This window comes from Heliangelus exortis, chromosome 7, assembly GCF_036169615.1.
Source record: "Heliangelus exortis chromosome 7, bHelExo1.hap1, whole genome shotgun sequence".
Classification (NCBI taxonomy): Eukaryota; Metazoa; Chordata; class Aves; order Apodiformes; family Trochilidae; genus Heliangelus; species Heliangelus exortis.
Genome location: NC_092428.1, coordinates 10344073 through 10364794, shown reverse-complemented (window position 1 = coordinate 10364794; position 20722 = coordinate 10344073). Strand labels below are relative to the sequence as shown.

At 41.0% G+C, this 20722-nt stretch overlaps 2 protein-coding genes and 1 long non-coding RNA gene across 8 annotated transcripts in view; 2 read left to right on the top strand and 1 right to left on the bottom strand.

The window, feature by feature from the left end:
- The window catches only part of LOC139798306 (lysosomal acid lipase/cholesteryl ester hydrolase-like), a 41737-nt gene extending 30436 nt beyond the window's left edge, over positions 1–11301 (top strand). The window contains exons 1-10 of one of the 3 annotated variants that reach the window (XM_071748758.1): positions 216–420; positions 1442–1580; positions 2474–2588; positions 2827–3025; positions 3826–3935; positions 5671–5807; positions 6722–6862; positions 7855–7926; positions 9189–9257; positions 10647–11301. In XM_071748758.1, coding sequence (XP_071604859.1) covers positions 1449–1580; positions 2474–2588; positions 2827–3025; positions 3826–3935; positions 5671–5807; positions 6722–6862; positions 7855–7926; positions 9189–9257; positions 10647–10880 — 1209 coding nt within the window. In that variant the 5' untranslated portion in view covers positions 216–420; positions 1442–1448 and the 3' untranslated portion in view covers positions 10881–11301. Of the gene's footprint in view, positions 1–215; positions 421–1394; positions 1581–2473; positions 2589–2826; positions 3026–3825; positions 3936–5670; positions 5808–6721; positions 6863–7854; positions 7927–9188; positions 9258–10646 lie in introns of those variants that run through there. The other 2 variants (XM_071748756.1, XM_071748757.1) reach the window with 2 other exon arrangements.
- LOC139798316 (uncharacterized) lies at positions 6229–13158 on the bottom strand. The gene is made up of 2 exons (XR_011726792.1): positions 13068–13158; positions 6229–8217 (listed from the first exon to the last, which is right to left on the bottom strand). It is a non-coding gene; the product is annotated as an uncharacterized lncRNA (long non-coding RNA).
- STAMBPL1 (STAM binding protein like 1) overlaps positions 13121–20722 on the top strand; it is a 23357-nt gene continuing 15755 nt past the window's right edge. For 2 of the 4 annotated variants that reach the window (XM_071748759.1, XM_071748760.1), the window contains exon 1: positions 13124–13693. The gene's annotated coding sequence lies outside the window, so the exon portion shown is untranslated. Of the gene's footprint in view, positions 13694–13727; positions 14031–20722 lie in introns of those variants that run through there. The other 2 variants (XM_071748762.1, XM_071748761.1) reach the window with 2 other exon arrangements.

Genomic DNA, 20722 nt, shown 5'->3' with positions numbered 1-20722 from the left:
AGTAACCAAAGAGCCTTAGGCTCCCTCATAAAGGCCTTTCTGCTTAAGCATGTCAGGCACCAGCATAGGTCAAGATCTGTCATAGCTTCAGGGAACAGGAATCCCCCAGGACCCTGGTAAGTATCCTAATTACAGGTTAAGCACTTTGTTTCCTGCTCCATGGTGCAATTTGATCTTCCTAAATTCCATGCCAAGTTTCTGCTTATCATAAAATACCTCCACCCTTTAAATACTTTGAAGCCAGCACTTAAACCTGATCTCCTATATATGCAGACACCACACAGCACTCCACTGCTGCTCCTAAGTGAAATTTTGTCTCCCTTTATATGTATGCAAGGGTGTCTGTTAGTGAATCAGTCTGCTAGTGGGCACAGGCCAGGAGCTGTGTCAGAAGGCACAAGCAAGGCAGTACGAGCAGAGGTAAGTGGATTGTACAGATCTTCTCATCCTCTCTTTCTCTGTTGCCTGTATCCATAAAGATGGGTAGTCTTGTGGGTTTCTGTGTTTGCTCATCAGTCTTGTGGGTTTCTGTGTTTGCTCATCAGACTTGACAGACTGCATCCTTTCTGATCTGCAAGGCTGTTGCTATGCATCAGTGGATGTTTGCTAAAGATGAGGAGAGAAAAAAGTCCTTGACCTACGCAAATGGGAAAAGGAGTAACTCATGGTTTAATTTTGGTCTACTCATGCTGATGGGTTTTTCCTACAGATGTCTCGGTGAATGCGTGAAAATCTTGGTATGCAAAGTGTGTGCATCAATTGGATATTTTACTTCTACATTTTCAAATACACTTAAGCTTCCCTTGTAAGCTAACCAGGAGATTCTGTTACCTGCTACCCACATTTACTGTCCTGGTGCCTTTCAATCCTAAATACAATACAGATGAAAAAAATTATACTGACTCTCTCAGGAATGCATTGTTGACTTTCTATCTTGTCCCTGGTACATCAGAAAATATACTGGGTTTATGACCTCTCCATTTCTTTTATGCTGATTACAAAGTTGGCTACAGCCAAACAGCAGAGCACTAACTAAGAGAATGCACTTTACAATTTCTATTCAAAAGAGCTTCCCTGGTACCATTAGTCAGTCCCAAAACTCCATGAAGAGAAAACTCTTCCTCCAGGTGTCCAAGACACTCATTTCAATAGCAAATAGGACAATACGTGAGAGAGAAAGGAACAAACTCATGGCACAAACTAGCACCAAAACCATACATTCCAGCAGGTCAGTTCCCCATCGTCCTGGAGCCCTTGACTCACTTCTGGCCCCTGCTACACAGCATGAGCTCTGGACAGTCCCTCTCACGCCCTTTGTGGAAGCCTCTGGAGAAACACACCTTGGGCAACCTTCAGGACACGTCCCACTTGGCTCTTCCTCTCTAATTCCACAGCACTCTTTTCCTAACTCAAACACCCCTGCGTGTCCTCTCTCACACAGCCCCAAGATGTGGTGTCTCCTCCTGCTGCTCTGCTCCCAGGGAATTGCTTTCTCAGCAGGATCCACAAGACCCTCCACTCCAAATTCAGACAAACACCAGTACAGGAAAACTCCCAACCCTGAATGCTTTATGAATGTTGTAAGTTGGGTCACCTTCTCTCCTTTCCTTCCTAAATTGTCAGTCCCAGTACCACTACCACCCTCTCATCACTAACAGTCTCTGTCAGGAGGCTGGAAGTAGGGCTCTTTCAAAAGTGTCCCTCCAGCACTGGAACAGGGAGCATCCACCCAGAAGAAACCTTGATGCTCCTGTCCAAGTAGTGTGAGCTGCTGAAGAGAAGAATTCCTTTGCAGTGGAGACAAAGGTTGGTTCCCAATCTCAAGGGAAGCAAAGTCCACTCCTCTGTAGCAATCTGTTTGCAAGGGAGGTCGAACCTCCTTCTTCAGACTGCAGGGTCTCTGAACACCAAGTAATCCCAGAACCCTTGTTGTGAGTCATCAAAAATTTCCTCTTAGTACATGAAAAATTAGGTGTAGGTGGTATCATTAGCTCCTTAGTGACGGGAACACCACCCTTGTTTGCCTTCCCTGCATGGCTTGCCTAATCACACTTTGGCAAGAAAGGATGAATTATGGACCAAACCCCACAGCTTTTTTGGCTTTGTCTCATGCAGAAACAGGTAGCCTGCAAGGCCCAGGAATATTCACATTTACTGGGAAAGTAAACTCTGTCATGAGCCTTTATAAGCCTGTGTCATTGTCGGTTACCACTGCTAAAGAAATGATTACTTAGCCAAAACTTAAGCACTATGGGGTATATTAGGAAAGCTTCGAACATAACTAGGTGCCTCTACCTGACTAAGTTGAGCTCTTCGTATTTCACTTTGAGAGATACAGTATAAAAGAGCATACACAAGCCATGTTACTCAAACAGCTCAACTGCTCTCACTGTTGTTAGCATCCTAGATGCCTTCTCCACCAATCTCTACACTGTAAATGTCTGTTAACAAACTGTCTTTTGGCTTCCCACAGAGTGAAATTATCAGATACCATGGATACCCCAGTGAGGAATATCACATTACCACAGAGGATGGATACATCCTTGCTGTTTACAGAATTCCTGCTGGGAGGAACAGCCACAATAAAGGTGTGACAGTTGCAAGATTTGAGTGTTTGAGAGCCAGCTCTTACATGGGTCCCCCATCTTCCCCCTTTACATATGCAGTGGCATGCTCCCCACCTTTCCACCTCTGTAAGAGCATTGAGTCAGGAATGAGGCACGAATTCTGCATATAGGTTAAAAAAGTCCTGCAGAATTATATTCTACACCCCAATTTTAACTACATACTACTATTAGAGAATAAGAAAACCTCCTTCTTTTACAGGAAAAAAGCCTGCAGTCTTGCTACACCATGGTCATTTAGGAGATGCTACCCAATGGATTTCTAACCTGCCCAACAACAGTGTGGGCTTCCTCCTCGCAGATGCTGGCTATGACGTCTGGCTGGGAAACACTCGAGGGAACACCTGGTCTTTAAAACATAAGACCCTTAAGCCCTGCCAGAAGGAGTTCTGGCAGTACAGGTACTCCATGGAGAAAAAAAACTGCTGAAGAGAGCAACTTCCAGGGGACTAGCAAGCATGGATAGTTAATTAATATTGGGGTGCAGAAACTTTTTCCTTTTACTTAAGGTTTCCCTTTAAAGGAAAACCATACTGTTTTTCATTTTTCTTACTTAAAGTGGGACATGCAAATCTAAGGAGGCTAGACCAACTCTTTTTCCACAGCTTCAGCCACTTCTGGGCATACTGGTTGTGGTCATAAGAAGGGTTTGGCTATGTGATGTGGAGAGGCTCTTCTGGAATCAACAAAGAAAAGAAAAAAAAGAAGCTGGAAAAAGAAAAAGAAGCTTGATATACATAGCTTTATCACCTTTATCAGTACACAGTGGTGGTTTCTTTGGGGAAAAGAGTTTAAAAACTGGGAGGTATCTGTAACCTTGAAGTGTCCCATTAGATACTATGCCCCAGGTGCAGAGAGGGGCTCAACTCAGTCTAGAAATCCAATTTATCACAACTGATGCTAATTGAGAAAATTTTTTGTGACCCATGCTGGTGAGAGCACTGATCACATTCAGTCCCCAAGGGCTGCTGCTGACTGGTAAAACTGGGACCTCTCCCAGAGAGAGCCCCAGGCATCAGGCAGCCTGGCAGTACAGCTGCATCCCTCTACCCCTTTCCCCAGCTCAAGCAAGAATGCAGACAAAGCCTGCAACCTCATCTTTTAAGGAGTTCTCCTTAGTGCAATGAACAAAACAGACATTCAGTAACTCACACTGTGGTAGCTGAATTGCCTGCTGGCTTTTTGTGTTTCTACCCTGCAGTTTCGATGAAGTGGGTAAATATGATATTCCAGCAGAGTTGTATTTCATCATGAATAAAACTGGACAGAAGGATGTGTACTATGTTGGTCACTCCGAAGGCTCTGCAATAGGTAATGTCAGGACACTTGTGGTTCATAATCTTTCATGTTCTTATCTGATCAGTAGGTCTTCTCATCAGTAGGTTCTTATCTGATCACCCCTGATTAAGGTGTTTCACTTGTTTATGTAGAGCTAGAAAATATAGAAGTGTCCTCTGAACTGAGTTTTGTAAAATATACAGTTTTTCTAAAACCAGCTTTGGTTATTATTGGTAAGCAAAGAATCCTAATAGCAGTTCCAAATATATTTACACTTTTTAAATAATTAGGGACATTAACTTTGATGAGATAGGTAAATACGATTTCCTGGCAGAGATGTACTTCATCATGAAAAAATCTGGGCAGAAGGATATATACTATGTTGGTCACTCAGAGGTTTCAATGGCAGGCAATATTAGGACTTACCTGGGCATAAAACAGTTAATGCAAATACCTGATTGGATTATCTCTCTGTTAAGAATCTTTCTCATAAAAAGTTACTGAAGGAAGAAATGCTTTCACAACTGACACTTGCAAAGTATGGGAAACTTCTAAGAACTGTTGTATTTAAAACAAGCAAATAATAGATGATCCAAAAGCACTTTTAACTTCTTGAAGGACTACTTGTATATAATAGCTGTTATTTACCAAGTACTCTGTACTATAGTTTGCTAAATATCCTCTCTATTTCACTCTAAATATTTATTTTTTTTTCCAAGTATTACAGCAATTTGATGTTTTTCTTAAACATCTTAAAGATGTTTTTCTTTCAGTAACAATAAGCTTTTATTAATCTCAGGTTTTAAAATGTATACGTTAAATCTTCAGGGATTAGATGTAAATACTGGTGCAACAACCCATAAAGCAGTTCAAATGACAGAAGACAAAAAAATTAAAAAGTAAATCACTATGCCTCACAATTTAATGTCAGATTGCTACTGAAAGCATAGTTCAAGTATGACTATAACTTACAGCTTTGCTATTTAAAAATTAATTACCAGACACTGAATATTAGAAAAGAAAAATTGGTGCTAGAAACTTCTTTGTTATTAGCACCTGCATAGCAACATCAACTCACTTATAGTCTTTAAACAGTGTTAGTAGGTATGATTGATATGAAAGATCCATGAGTAGACACTGGGTTTTATGCCACGATTTTATTGCCCTTTTACAAAAATAAACTTGAAAAAAGAGCACAAAATGGAGAGAAGTGGCATGTAGTCAAATTTCCTTTCTTCTCATAAGTGACTTCTGTGGGTCTTTTGGCAGAACAAATATTCAGGCCAAGATCTCCTTTTTCTTTAGCTACCAATGTTTTAGGCAACCAGTTCACACCAAATCCATCAGTTGAGAAATTTAGACAGAAGATAATTGTATTACTGCATGCCATCATGAAGTTATACATTCTTTAAAGACTCCAAGAAGAAAATCTCATTACTTTGTTAGTCTGGGGAACTTTGGAGACAAACTGGTAAGGCATCTGGATAACGCATATTTTCCTATAAAAATGACCTTAATGCAAAATTATCTGTTTTTATAAAATCATTATCAGGACATACACTAATGAAATGGTATTTTTAGAATAAATTCTGTCCACCAAATAAAAGTTCAATGAAAAATCTTTTTCATTAGGTCTGCAGTACAGAAATGCACAACAAACAATGGGCTCATAATGTAGCCTTGCTTCTTTTTTCTGCATACTACATTTTATTTATTTGGCCTGTTGAGATCTCTTCACTAGCTGGACTTGTGTCTTCTGTTTTCACAGGCTTCATAGCATTTTCTACTTACCCTGAGCTGGCTCAAAGGATTAAGGTATTCTTTGCCTTGGCACCAGTAACTACAACCACATATGCTACAAGTCTTCTGGTTAAATTTTCACGTCTTCCCCAGTCACTGATCAGGGTATGTCATTCCTCTTCCTAAAAGATGCACTATTCCACTTTTTCACAACTGGATTCTCTTAATCTGAACTGATTTTAGGGGAGTGATGAATTAAGAATAAATTCAGTGTATCAGACTGTTGACAGTGCTGGTAGACTTTAGGCTTTCCAAAGAGCTCAGCTGCAAGGCTTGACAGGGTGCAGTTTTGGAACTGAACATAACAGGTATACCTTCACCATTGTTTCTTTGAATCAAATATTTTTCAAGGAAGCTTACAAATATAAGAATAAAAAGAGCTGAACACAGCCAACTAAATCTATCCCTAAGCACTAGTAGAAAACCACAAATAAGGTATTTCACATCTTATTTTTATAAGATGTGCAGTTCATTTATGCTTGTGAAATACTTACTCTTAAAATGGCAAAGGAAACTTACAAGGAAATACCTTTTTCACACCAGAATTTTCTAATTTAATAGAATTTTCTGGAAATGGTGAAAATCATGCATGCTACACCTCATGTCAAACTTCAGGAGCTCGTTCTGTCCAAGCTGTACTCATTATGTAATTATAAAGCATCCAGATCTACATCTTCTTATTTGTCAGCTCCCTCTTAGTAGCAATACTCACAGTATAGTTTATGTATCTACTTAGAAGGTACTGGGGACTTCTGTGCTCTGTAGTCATGAGTGCAGCCAACTGTCCTTTTTCACTGAGGTCATCTGATCTCCAGGACTCATGCCAAATAATCAGAAACAGGAAAAATATGTGATGTGCTTTTGGTAAGAATAAACTTTAAATGATATTTGAATAGCAAGAAGTTTCAACAACCTCAGTTAAGAGGCAAGGCTATTAGAGAAGATGGAGTGACTGTTTTCTGCATGAACTACTCCTGCAACAAGGAAAAAAAAAATGTTTTGAACTTTTTTTCCCCCAGCTGGTACTTGGCTGCAAAGGAGCTCTTCATCAGAATGAACTGCTGAAAGGATCTGTGACATGGTTCTGCAGACATCTGGGAAAATTTTGTGGCAGTATGTTTGGCTACATAACTGGGAACAGAGTACAAAATATGAACACGGTAAGCATGTCCAAGAACAATCTTAATACAAGAAAAGCTAAAGTAATCTTGAAGGAAAACAGTATTTCTGCCTTATATCTACGTATAGAAGGGACACAGAGAAATGTTTTGGGGTTTTCAAGTAATGTCAACTAGGATGTCAGCTAATGCTGAGATGTGTCACCTGACACATTCAAATCACACAAGGAAGGCTGAATTCAGAATGCTTCCATCTTGCAGTGATGTTCTTCAGTGTTCCCTCTTCCGGACCTAAGGCAAAGAAAAGTTGAATATATATCAAAACTTTTTGAAAAGGACAAATGGAGAGAGAAAGACCCTTTTTCTTTTGCATAATTCATATTTTCCTTCCTGAATAGGAAGACATCAGGAATATCTTGAACATAAAAGATTGTTTCTTTTGGTTGCTACATCTCAAAACATTTCCAGCCAAAACTCAAAGATGTTTTCTGATGCTTCTCTCAGCAGTAAGGTCTTGTTCCTTTACTCTGGCTGCTACAATTTTTTTTTTTTTTTTTTTTTTTTTTTTTTTTTTTTTTTTTTTGCAGACCTTCCACCTGTCTGTTCTTCTGTAGCTTTTGATCTTTCTTACTCAGACTGTTTAACATGTGTTCCCACAAAAAGTACTCACACTTGTAGCCTCATTATGCTCAAGTGGACAGTCTATTAGCAATTCTCTTCTATTCATGATGCACAGTGCTATTTAAAGCATCATCTAGACTGTAGAAACTGGGGGGGGGAAAGACCATACACACCTGCCAAATGTTTTCCATATGAATAACCACTTTATCCAAAGGATAACAGGATAACATTATACGTACTCGTTCCTACCGTAAAATCATGTATTTGTTATCCTCTCTCAACCTTCTGTTGGAGATTTTATGATTATCATATCAAAAGGGGGTTTTAACACAGCAGTGGTATGTTGCTCGGGTCCTTCAGAGATTTATTTTGTCACAATTCCTGCCTTTGTAATACTTGTGCTTTCTCTCCAGAGTCGAGTAGATACATACGTAGCACATTTACCTGCTGGAACTTCAGTTCAGAACATTCTTCACTGGCATCAGGTATAACCACCTGCTGACACATAACCACTCTTTCTGCTGCTTTTTGTGCAACTGAAAACCTCTAGGGAAGTCCAGAGGAGGTGGATCTGGGAAACTGCCTGTCACATCTTCTCACATGCTGCCCTGAGCACCTGCCCCAGCCATTTCCCATGGCTCACCAGACCATTACCTGAATTGTCCCTTTGATATCAGGCACTGAGGTTTCCCCAGGGCACACCACAGCTCTCTGTATGTTGGGCTCTAATGGCTTCCAGCCTTCTTCTTTATTTATGAAGACATGTGCCTTAAAAGCTGCAGAAGTGAACACAAGTATAGTCTAGGACCTGGCAGGCTGTAGGAGGATAGTGGAAACTTGAGCAGCTGGGGGATGAGCCAGACAAGGAAGTGATCCAGGTTAAAGCTTTTTTTTTTTTTTTTTTTTTTCCTAGAGGGTTAATTGCAGCCTGGATCTCTTCCCAAAGCCAATTAACCACACAAACCTTTCTGCTTGCTCTAAAGCAGACCAGGGAACTGCCTCTTTTCCTGGCGTCTGAAAAAGACCATGGCGAGAGTCAGCTCAGAAATACATCACTGCATGTGCACAGAATTGTGGCCACTTCTGCCAACACTTACTATGGTCTTAAATATATTCATGCTTCTGCACACACCTCTGATTGAAATTCCCAGGATCTAGATCAGGAACACCCAGACACAGAAAATACAGACAAGTTAACAGATTTATAGAGGATCCTCAATTACTTAAATGTAAAAAAACTGCTGTCAGAGCATAACTCATGCACAGCAAAACTCTTGTAAGAATTACAGAGCCTCTGGAAATGTCCTCACCACTGTGAGCAGGCTAGACAAAACTGACACACAAAAGAAAAGATGTGTGAGAAGACATCATATGTTATACTATACCAGTAATAGCCCTGATATGTTCTAGACATGAAGGTCTTTTCATTGTGAAAATTGAACCCCCTTTCATGGCATAAACAGGGACCCCAAATTTGGTCAAGCGAAATTTTAGTAATAAAATCTACCTAAGGTGACAGCTGAAGATTAGGAGAGAGCATCAGCAAGGAGAAAGGCAATGAAGCCTTTCACCCTGTGATTCATCCTCAGTATCCCTGAAAGTAACCAGAGGAATAAGCAGAGGTGGGAACAACTCACAGTTCTCTGCCTGAGCCTTGGCTAATCATTGTCAGGACAATTAATACTACACTCTGCTTCTCAGTCCCTTTACACTTAAATTTTATCTGTTCTTGTTACAAAATTAATAGATAGAACATGCAGACCAATTTCAAGCTTATGACTACGGCTCTAAGGAAAACATGAAGAAATACAACCAGGTAAGGCAATATGGTTTTCCTGAAAACTCAACACTGGGCCTTGGAAATACTGAAGAATTCAGATTTTAGCTCCCTGAATGCCTTGAATGCTACGGAAAGATGGACAGAGTGGTCTGAGATAATTTTTCACCTGAACCTGTCACTCGTAAGTGCAAAAGCCTGTTTTCAGACTTGACATAGACAGTTCCTAGCAGACAGCAGCAGAAGTTCATTTTGCCTCCCCTCCTGATGCAGGGATTTATCCAAAGGTGTGTCAATTCATCTGCCCTTCCAAAAAGGCTAAGAGCTACACTCAAGTCCTAGGACTAGATGAGCATGGAGAGTTACATCGATTTTTGGGAAGCTACCTACCATTAAAATAGAGCAGAAGAAATGCTTCAATAGAGCACAGTTCTGACTACTGCTGTGGTGAACTCATGCATTCTATACAGAAAAAAGGAAACAAAAAAATTTGGTTACTACCAGCTTTGGTTGTTGCCCAGCAGCTTAGATATGCCACTTTCCTCATGAAACACTGACAATTTTTTGTAAAATTTGATCAGATCAGTTGACTTGTAGTGAGATTTTCTCCAATGAGACAAGGCACTTTTTTGGTGGTTATTATATTATTTTACAGATGAGGAAAGATTTCTCAGACATCTTCCTTTCACACATGTAGTCTTTAAATACTTAAGTTTGAATTTTTGAATTGGTAATATTTCATTCCTAATGCCTAGGATGGTTAGAAGCAGTCAAGAACAGCAAAAGAACCCTTAGATAATAGAGGTCAAATTAAAAGCATCTTATGTGTGGTCCCTTATCACCCAGTGAACAAATAACCATCCTGCTTTAAGCCTTTTGGCTCAGGACTCAGAAGATCCCCATTCAACTCTTCCATATTTCTTTAGATTCTCCTCTGATGTTATGCAAGGCAAGAAGTTTCAGTGGCTATTACTCCATAAATAGCAACCGTATGACCTATAGAAAGTGTCAGGTAAAGTATGGAACTGTGTAACTCAAAGTCTTGCAATATGTGCCCCATATTAAAGAGGGCCCCATGCAGGACAAAAGCAGACACAGATGAACAACAGATCTGCAGCCTTTGCCTAATAAGCACAGACACTGCTCTTTCCACATCCCCACCTCTGAAGGGCAGAAGCAGGTGTTAAACTGCAGGGTAAGTCACAGACAGGCACTACAGACGGGCACAGGAACAGGATGCACCATTCCCTTTCACCGTGGGCACAGAAGGTGGTCGGAAAATAGACCCTATAGAGGGTGGCCTTGATCATTGCTGTTCTGTTGTAGAGAGTGCAAAAGGAAAATAGAGGGGTGCTTGCACAGAATCCTCTCTCCAAACACAGGTTTTGATGCAAGAGCATTCACTCAGGTCTCCTCCCTTTCTTACAGTCTACTCCTCCTGCATACAAGATAGAGAAGATAAGCATCCCAACTGCTGTTTGGAGTGGTGGACTGGACAAATTTGCAGATCCAAAAGACATGGCAAAACTGCTTCCTCGGATTACTAATCTCATTTACCACGAGCATTTTCCTACTTGGGGACACCTTGATTTCGTCTGGGGCCTTGATGCAACTGAGAAAATGTATCATAAAATCATTGAAATAATGAAAAAACATCCATAAGGCTTCACACAGGGAACCCACTCATCCAGTAAAAACTCAAAGATTACTATTATCAGTAGAATATGGGTATAAGGGTTGTTATAGGGCTTTATAAACCACTGTAGATTGCTTTGCAATTTTCACATGTTGTTTTTCATGGTGCTGTATTAGTGACTGGAGTCAGAGAAATTGGAGGTATGTGGGGATGATTGCTGAAAATACAAACATATTAGCAGGAACACCTAACAGATCACTTCAGTTTGGAAAAATGTAGCTTTTGTAAATCATTTTGCTTTAAATTACTTTCTCTTCCCTTGTAGATAAATACACCCCATAATCAGAAGTGTTATCCCATGAAAACCCTAAAATTACAAATAATCATTTCTCCATTGAAGTATTAAGGATCTTTGTTTAAATTAAATCATCTAATCCCTTGATAGAATTCTTGTCCTGTTTTTCTCTCCTCGTATTACCAACAGCAGCAAGCCAGACTCAAAAGATGTTCAGATATAAGATTATCCTGGCATCTAAGCAGGCAGTAGTTTGTTTTTATGGGTCAAATGCCAAGAAATTCAAACTAAGAAAACCTGTGTCAGAAGAACATCACTTAATTGTTGGACAGGTGCAGATACTCCTTTACCTACTCCTAAGCATTAACTAATGCTTAGTTCACCCTGTGACTATGAAGACCGCAAATATCTTCATGACAACCGAGGACAGAGGAGATCCAGACAGAGAAGCAGCCTGCACTCAAAGGCCTCCAGAAATATTCTTGGCACTCTCAGTAAATATGTTATTTCAAGTTTTCCTGGCTTTGAAGTTCACCACGTTAGTACATCCTGCCTGATAACTTAGAAGAGTAATTCGGGAAATGAAAGGCCATATCATCACTACAGACTGAGACAGGGTAGCTCAAGCATGGTGGATGGTTTTGGGTAGGGGCTTGGGTCTAGATTCCTCTATCAGGATTTGTGACAAACCCATCTGATGATAATCTGAGAGATAGGCATCAATATATAAGCAAAAGATGTTTATTTTGTGCAATATAGAAAAGATACGATAAGGAGATGACACATCTTGTCTAGCAGGCTATGTTAACAATGGGAACAGAGCTTACAACTTAACAGAGATGTTTGCAGTTCAAGACACAGAGACTGCAAAGTGGCTACTCTCACTAACACCACATTACTTATAAACCCCAGTCAGAACACCATGAGTGTTCCAGTCACCTCGGAGAAGCCTGAACAGACCCAGCCCACCTCCAGAACTCTGCAGAGCAGACCTGCCATATGCACATCAAGCATCCCATCAAATATAAACACAAGTTCTAGGTCTGAAGAGAAGCAGTGCAGGACCAAGAATTCTGGCTTAAGTGAAGAGGAAGAGAGCACTTCTTTGAACTGTCTGTTCACCTCTGCTCACTTTCACACTTCTGGAGCATCACCTAACATTCAGACAAGATGTACACAATGAATGTAACAGTGTGTGACACTGCTTCAAACATACAATGGAAGGGAGGGGAAACAAAGAAACACCAAACTCTTCCTGCTCTCACCAGTGGTGCCTTTTCCCTGCCACAACATCAGAGCTAATAATGAACTAAGATTCTCCCTGGGTTAGCCCAACTAAAGAAAACGATGGGCAAATCCTGAGGACTGCCCTTTTTTGGGAGAGTCATCAAGAAGAATCTTAGCAGTTCCTCAAAACCCGATTGTGTGGACACAGGTCTGAAATTAAGCTCACTCAGCTTGAAAGCAGACACCAAGGTGCAGTTTAGGACAAGAAGTCCGAATTTCTCCAGGGGGCTTTTCTGAGCTGTACAAGCAGAGAACACCACCACAGACACACCCAACCCATGTTGCAGGGAAGCATTCAGGTAAGTGACCAACACTGCTTGGGAAAGAACACAGCACACAGTTTCTTCCATACTGAAAAGCTAAGTCAGCCTAACATTCAACACAGCATCTCCTCTGACTTAACTGAGGACTTGCCTCTGTCGAGTAGACATTCCTAGCAGCGATCCTGATCAGCCCACAGCCCTGCAGAGCCCCCTTCAGAAACACTGACAGCCTCCTCCTACAGCAACCCCTACCTCAGGTGAGAAATTTCCCCCTCTCCAGCAATCCCTCTTCCCAGGTACCACAGTCCCATACAGACCACCGCACCGTCATTTAAACCTTCCTCCCTATCCCCAGACACCTTCCTCACCAACAGCGATAACCGTCTCTCCACTCCGCTCGCCGGAGCCCGGGTGCCGATCAGCCCAGGTGAGCCCACCAGCACCCATGGAGGTACGGACTTCCTTAAGCTGGGGCTGGACCGACACCAGCAACGCGGGAAACGTAGGGGGGGAACACAGACCCGGTGAGCTGCGGACACCTCCCTGGGCCCCTCTGCCCTGGCCGCCCCAGCTCCCTCACGGCACCTCCTGCGCTCGCCGTTTGCCCCCGCCCCCGGGCACCCGTTGGGCTGCGGCGGCCCCGCGGCGCAGAGGGTTACGCGGACACGCCGCGGGCCCCGGCGCCGCGCAGGCTCCTCCCTTCGCCCCTACCGTAACCTGGGCCGGCCGCAGCGGCGCAAGGCTCCCGGCCGGGCTCGGCTCGGCTCGGCTCGGCTTCCCCTAGCGCTGCCTCCGGCACCTGCCGCCCAGCCCGCCGCTCCTGCGCAGGGCTCCCTGGGACGCTGCGTCCCGGCGGGGAGAGGCGAGGCCGTGCGCCGGAGGCCCAAGCCGTCCCGCTGCTTCTGCCTTCTCCCTACGCCCGCGGCAGGGCGGCCGCCTCTCTCTTTGTCTCCAGCACCGTCCGCCGGGGCCGCTCAGACGGATGCGAGACCCGGTAAGCAGCTGTCGCCTTCGCCGGTCTGGGGAGCGCGGGCAAGGGCCTGACGGGCGCTGCCATCCCGCTGCTTGGTGCCAAGGGTCCCTGCGGGCAGAGGAAGAAAGAGGCGCTGGGGCTGTGCCGTGCGCTGCCTCATCCGCGGTCGGGGAGCGGTGGGAGTCGGGATCGGTCCGAGCTCCATCGGCTCCGCCGCCCTGGTGCCTGTTCCCCGCGGGTGAGGTGCCGCGCTCCTAGGAGGCCGGTCAGAAATCGCCCTCCACCGGGAAGGGCGGAACTTGGAGTGTTCGCAGCCTCGGGCGGGAGAGAGGAGGAGAGATGGAGCAGCCCCGGGAAGGTAGGAGCAGCCTGGGCATCATGGTGTCACTGGCAACTTGTGGGTGTGAGGGGAGGCGGGGAGCAGGCAGCCCGCGCTGCTGCCGCTGCTGAGCTCACTGCGCCTGCAAAAACGGGAGACTGTAGAGTGATGGGGACCCCGACCAGAACGTTATCAGGTTTCGGAGAAAAACAACTTGTAACAGTACTCACTTTTAAAGCAATTTACATATATTTGTGAAAGAATATGGTTGGAACATAAAGTCAATTAAAAAATAAAAAAAAAATTGCATTTACTGGGCATCTGTAGCTCTCTCATAAACTATTTCTGCCCATAGTCCTCATTCTGACCTTCATTGTGTTTCTTTGAAGTGAGGAGCAAAATTCACTTTTCCCACTCATGGATGTGCTGTCCTCTTGCAGAAAAGTGGCAAAGTGTCTCTTTTGGTGGAATTCCTTGGGATTTGGAATTTTTTATTTAATGTGTGCACGGTTCACAGGCAGAAAAAAACCACACCTTTTGCTTGAAATGGGAAGTGTTGAGATAATGAGGTCTCGGATGGGCAGCTAGTTCCCAGGGCACTCATTCCTAGGGTGAAGCCCTGCTTTGTGAAAGTTCCGTCTTTACAGAAGTGGGTTTTCTCATCGTTGCTGGCTGGCCAACTAAAAAAAAGTCTAAAGCTGTAGTTGGCATATATTTAATAAATTGCCGTAGACCACTGTGTCCTAGAAAATTGGATACAGACCCATAATTTCATGAAATGAAATTTCATGAAATTCCTAGGAGACTGGAGTCCAGGTTTGTTACTGTGGTTGCTGCTTAGGCAATATATTATGATACTCTTAACAGCTGGATTTTGTGATGTGCTCAAGGCATTTCTGCCATGTATATTGCAGGTCTAGGTGCTAAAGGTATGAATAACTAAGCCAAAGACCAGTGTTGACAAATCCAGAGCTTTCTAAATCACAGGGAAGCATTATAAATGCCATTTAATTCTGTAGATACAATTTTCAGGGTTAACATTTTTTTATTGTATTTTATATAATTGTAAGCATAGGGGGTCATTTTGTGGCATTATGTTTAAAAATAGGCTTCAGTGTCTTGACCAATCCTGCAGTCATGTGTATTACTGATATTGCTATGGGAATATTGCAAAAGAATTTCTCATGTGGATTTCTTTACATGCATAAAGTGTGCTCAAGGTCAGACCTTAAGACATTTCCTGGAAATTAATCACCAAGCTGAGGAGGAGTAAAGCACAAGGTGAGGAGCATTGTAAAACCTCAGCTGCTGAAGGAATAATAAGGTGATTTATGCACAAAGACACTGAGCAAGTGCTCTACAAATTGCAATATTTGTTTCTGTTTATTGGACTTGCATAGTGGTTGTTTTGTTGGGATTTTTTTGTTTGTTTGTTTTTTTTTTTTGTCTGATTCCTTGGTATTTTATTTCTGTATCAAAGGTTACATTTCCAATTTGTGTTCTGAAACTTAGTTTTCTACCTTATAACAGAATTCTTTGTCTATATAATTTTATCAAATACACAACATTTAGATTGCCATGTCAGAAACATACTTTCTGGTCATAGTTTATGTTATAAATAGAAGTATCCATCTCTGAAAGCGAAGGAGCTTGTTTGTACAGTTCCTGAATGATCTCTGTGTAGTGTCTTAGTACCGTTGTTGCATCTCTCTTATAAAAACCCAGAATTTTCAATCTTACACAGAAACGGATACCTGATGGTAACTACCTCATGGTAATGCTGTGAGTCAGGCACCTGCTCAGACACAACCCTTATCCAACTTCCTCCTGGCAGTTCGAGGTGATTCACAGTTTTGTATGGAACAGAAGGGAAGCTCTGGGCTCATGACATGATCACCATAGACAGTATCTTCCTTTTTTAACATCTCTGAACCACTTTCAAGAGGCCTTCAGGGGTGTCTAGCTCTCTCTATTGATACAGAAAGGAGCTTGGATAGGCTGCAGTGATCATTTGTCTCCTCCTGAGGCAGAAGCAAATAATTTGGAAATAGGCTCAGAGCAAGTCTCTGTGTAGCTTCACCAAGATGAAGAGCCTGTTGGCCTGCTAGTGTGTAAAATGTTAGACACAAATGATTGTGCTCAGCTTTGATATTCTGAATGTCCATCTGACTTTTGAGCAACCCTGAGAGCTGACTGTGTTACAGTCAGTGCTGTTATAAAGCATCTGCTTAACATTGTCAACCTTAGTAAACTAACAAAAGAGAAATTAAATATTGCAGCTGTCTAAGTAGAAAAAAAATGGTCTAAACCACATTGAATTCCTCTTGTGGAGCCAGACATTCCTGTTTTTTCCCCATCTGCTCATAGTATGAGACATCCTGAGTCATCTAGGATAGAGCAGAAGGTCAAAGACTTCACTACGGTATCTTGTACAAACATCATGCTGCAGAAACATGCCAGTTTAACTAGTAGTTATTTGTACTAGTTGACTAGTATATTTATTTATGACTAGCTGACATCTGTAGTTAATATCAATTTCGATTTTTTTACTTGCACTTTGCTTGCGTTACAGTTTTGCACAAAATAAAATACATTGAATTAATGCCACATTTTTTGTCTAGTTTTGAGGTCACAAGACAAGCATCATTTTTAGAGACAATTTAATAGCCTTCTGTGTATGAACTGTGAATTTGTCTGTCAGAAAAGTCAATTTAATGTAATTCTCCTCTTTTTGTAACCTGCATTGTGAACCACAATAGGTAAGACATAATAGGAATATGTCATCAGATAAAACCAGAAATTGTTGTAAGCAGTTACTCACCCAATTAACAGTTGTCCATATTAGAGCTTATGGAGTCTAAAAATGTTGTAAAAATAAGTAGCAAATATTGCCAGAAAAACAATTACTTTTTATGGGAAGAACAGGAAGATTCTTAAACTTTCTATCCTAGTGGGACTTTGCCTCTGAGAGAAGTAGGGCTTCAGGCAGGAAAATCTGAAGACCTGAGGATTTGCAGGAATTATGCTTTCTTTGCTTCTTGGAAGTCTATGAAGTGTTGCAGACTTCTGTGGTGATGTTAACCTCATTTGTTTCCCTTGGCAACACAGCTTCTGTTCTTCATGGAGGAAGTTCACTGGTGTTATGTATTACAGGTATCTCTCTTTTTGGTATTTCAGCTGAATCATCAAAGAACAAATTATATAACAACATCTGTTTCTTTTATTCCTGTCCTTTTCTAGCTTACTGTGCCCTGTTACATTAATTTGGATGGGGGTGGTTGTGGATTTCCTAAGGGCAGGAAATGGCACTGCTTCTCTGCACCATGGGTAAAATATCCTTTCACTGGAAAGATGCTGTTCTGTCTTGCATAAGTATATTTAAGTAACTGTGTAGAAAGACCATTGCCTGTAATCCAAGACATTTCTAACGTAATTTATCCATTATGCTAAAAATGCTTTTTTTGCAGAAACTGAATGGCGTTGCTAAACAGGGGAGAAGGAGAGATTGTAATTTGTTTTGACACCAGAAACCACAAGAGAAGAGCTGTCAGCAGTTCACAGATGCATGTTCCAATGTTCGATATTTCTAGTCTGTTTTTCAGGACATTCTTTTAAAAGTGACTAATATTTGGCAGACAGCATATTTGTAAATCTGGTAGTGAGCCATCACTATATATACAGCTCAAAAGCATAGGCCTGTGTTGTAGTGACAGGAACATCATAAATTTTGACTTCAAAATAGTCTGCATAAAAATTAATGACAAGCAGGTGAAGGTCAGAAGTCTCCTCTGTGCTCTGAAGCAATGGGAAAAACCTATAGGTCCGAAATTCATATTCTCTGTAGGGATTAAAAGTCAGGTTCTTGCATGTATCATGTCAGAACCTTAGCAGGTCCAGTAGCAAATTGACTTCATTGATGTAGCTTCTTAATGCAGTAATGTTTAAATCTGTTCCAAAAAGAAAACAGTCCCTAGAAGACAGCTAGTCAGTGATATTTTAGTAGATAATTAACTAACTGCATTCATCCAAATATTTGCAGAACAATTTTATGTTTTCAATTAATTGTTCCTTTGTTCCTTTTTTTTTTTTTTTTTTTTTTTTTTTTTTTTTTTTTTTTTTTCTTGTTTTGTTTTGTTTTCAGAAGAGATGACTTACTACACTAGCTGAATCATCTGCTGTAATGATGAATGGTGGTTTCCAAAAACAGGTTGACAGAAGAACATGCCCTTTCCTTTTGGAGAGGGCCAACAGAAGGGAGTTTGCTATCTAGACTAGTTTAAACATATTTTATATCAAATACAAGTGTATATATAAAATGTTATGTGCTGTGCTAGTACATGGGCTATCGTTCCAGAAAGAGCTCAGTTAATTAGGTGACTGTGTTTCTAACCTAGTTTTCACTAAATTAATCCAAACATCCACTTCAAAGTAGAGAAAGACAGGGTTTCTGCGTCACAAGTGACTTAGTGGCGTGAAACTGTCCTTTTATATTCATCTGACAATCACTGGATGTGCCCTATTTTAAGGTTGTTGAAATAATTTAGATCCATTACAGGTAATTAAAAGGTGGTTTTGCACCTCATAATTTGTCAATTTTGGTGAGGACAGATCCCTTTATGATTAGAGGTGCATCTTTGTTCTACAATTCTATAATCATCATGCTTCCTATTGTGGTAAAGTAGAGTATTACTGCTTTAACTTCTCATGAAAATCTTAAAATAAGCTTTTCTTACCATGGGATGAATGCAGAACGATGCTATTGAGTAGTTTGTAAAAAGTGGAACTATGCTACATTTTAGCTCTTATGTTAGCAAATATATCTAGATATTCATATTTCATTCCAATGAACAGAAGTTATTTATTTTGATGGGAAACACATCTGGGCTCTATATTCCACCAAAATATCAAGAGAAAAAAAAAGAAAAAAAAAGAAAAAAAGATGAGTATTGCTGATATAAGACTCTTAAAAATACACAAAGAATAAATAATTGCTCATGCCCTTAGTCCCTGTTATTTTTACCAGAGCCTAAGCTTTGAATGAAAAAAGCAAAAATAAAACAAAACAAAAGAAAATGCTTTTCAAAATTTTACCGTTGATGCCTTTAATGTAGCTTTTTGTAAAACAAACACACAACAGTGACAAGTATTTGTAACAGCAGTGAAGGCAGTGTGCTGGGACTAATTCCATGGGAAGGGGAAACTGTTTCAAGGTAACTAGATACAGTGTTAAAAGGTGATTAGCTACAAGGTTTCAAAGTAACAAGATGCATTTTTTTTGGCTGTCAACAATGTTTCAAAGTAACTAAGGTTACAAAGTAGAAACTAATGATTAAACTAATACTGAAATTAGTCTCGTTTATAAATCTGAAAATCTCATGCAACATTGCAAAACCTCTTCTGACTAAGGAAAAGATTCAAGATCATTATAAGGAGTTGAAATTCAGTCCTCATAGTTTGCTACCTAGTTAGCTGGTTTCTGGGATGCACTGGTACTCTGAGCTCCTCTTTGTCTCTGTCTTCTCGAAAGTTTGAGCAGCTTGACTGGCAAGAGTACTGCCAGTCACTGTGAGCATCCTTTGGCAGAGCATGGGCCTGCCTGGCTTTGTTGTCTTTGCTGGTCCAGTCCATCTGACAGAGCCAGGTTATATCAGTGAAAGACATAGAGTACTAAGTAGATATTTCTGGGCCTGGGATGAACACTGGTACCAGCTCTTTCTTGTAGCAGTGAAAGAGTTGGCTCCTCACAAGGCACTGCAAACACAAACTATGTGACTGAAATGGTTCATACAACACTGCTAAGTTAATAACCTTGCTGTGCAGCCATACGCATCACCTTTTGCCACCACCAAGCTGAGTTACATGCACACAAACCTTGCTGGGTTATGCCTCATGGGCTCTTGTTTGTCAAGATACCTCCACCCTGGGACCTGTGTGAAATATGTCAGCATGCAGCAAACTGAGAGGGCATTGGAGAAGTTGTGGTGGAATATGATACTATCCCTCCCAGAAAACCAGGAGTATGTGTATGTGTTCTCCAGATATTCTCATACTCCTCTGCCTTAATAGCCTGTTTCTGAGGTATTTTGTGTATATATGTGTATATAATACACATAATATGTAAATATATAATATGTAATTGTCTTTAAGCATTGTTATATTATAATCATAATTATATAATTATAATATATTAGATTTACACTTTAATTTATATTGATACAAATAATACATGTATATAATTTATTATATATGCTAATTATAAGTGTTATTAATATACTTCATATATCTTGATGTATAATTTAAGTTTAAATTGTTCTCTGATTTTTACTCCCTTGGTGCTTGGCACCAACCTTGTTAGACTGACCAGAAAGAATGGCTTCCTATGCCACTCAAATGCTGTTTTTTCTCACTTTGTTCTATTTTCTGTGTCTGATTAATGTATAGTATAATAAGCTATAAGGAAAACAAATGGTTTCTCAGGAGGAAGTGGGATTTAGTGAGGAGTGCCAATGAAATCAAAATAAGTTTTTTAACTGTTGAGTGGATGTTGAATTCTTATATTCTGATACTGACTCTCAGAAAATTCATCATTTGAAAAAACTTGATTTGCAGGCCAAATGTGTAGATGTGTTGTCTTAATTAAGCATTACTTCAGTCCAATTTAGTTGGAGTGCCTGAAACTGTAAAGCAGAGAAGTGCATGTTTCCTCTCAGAATTTAGAGCACACAACACTG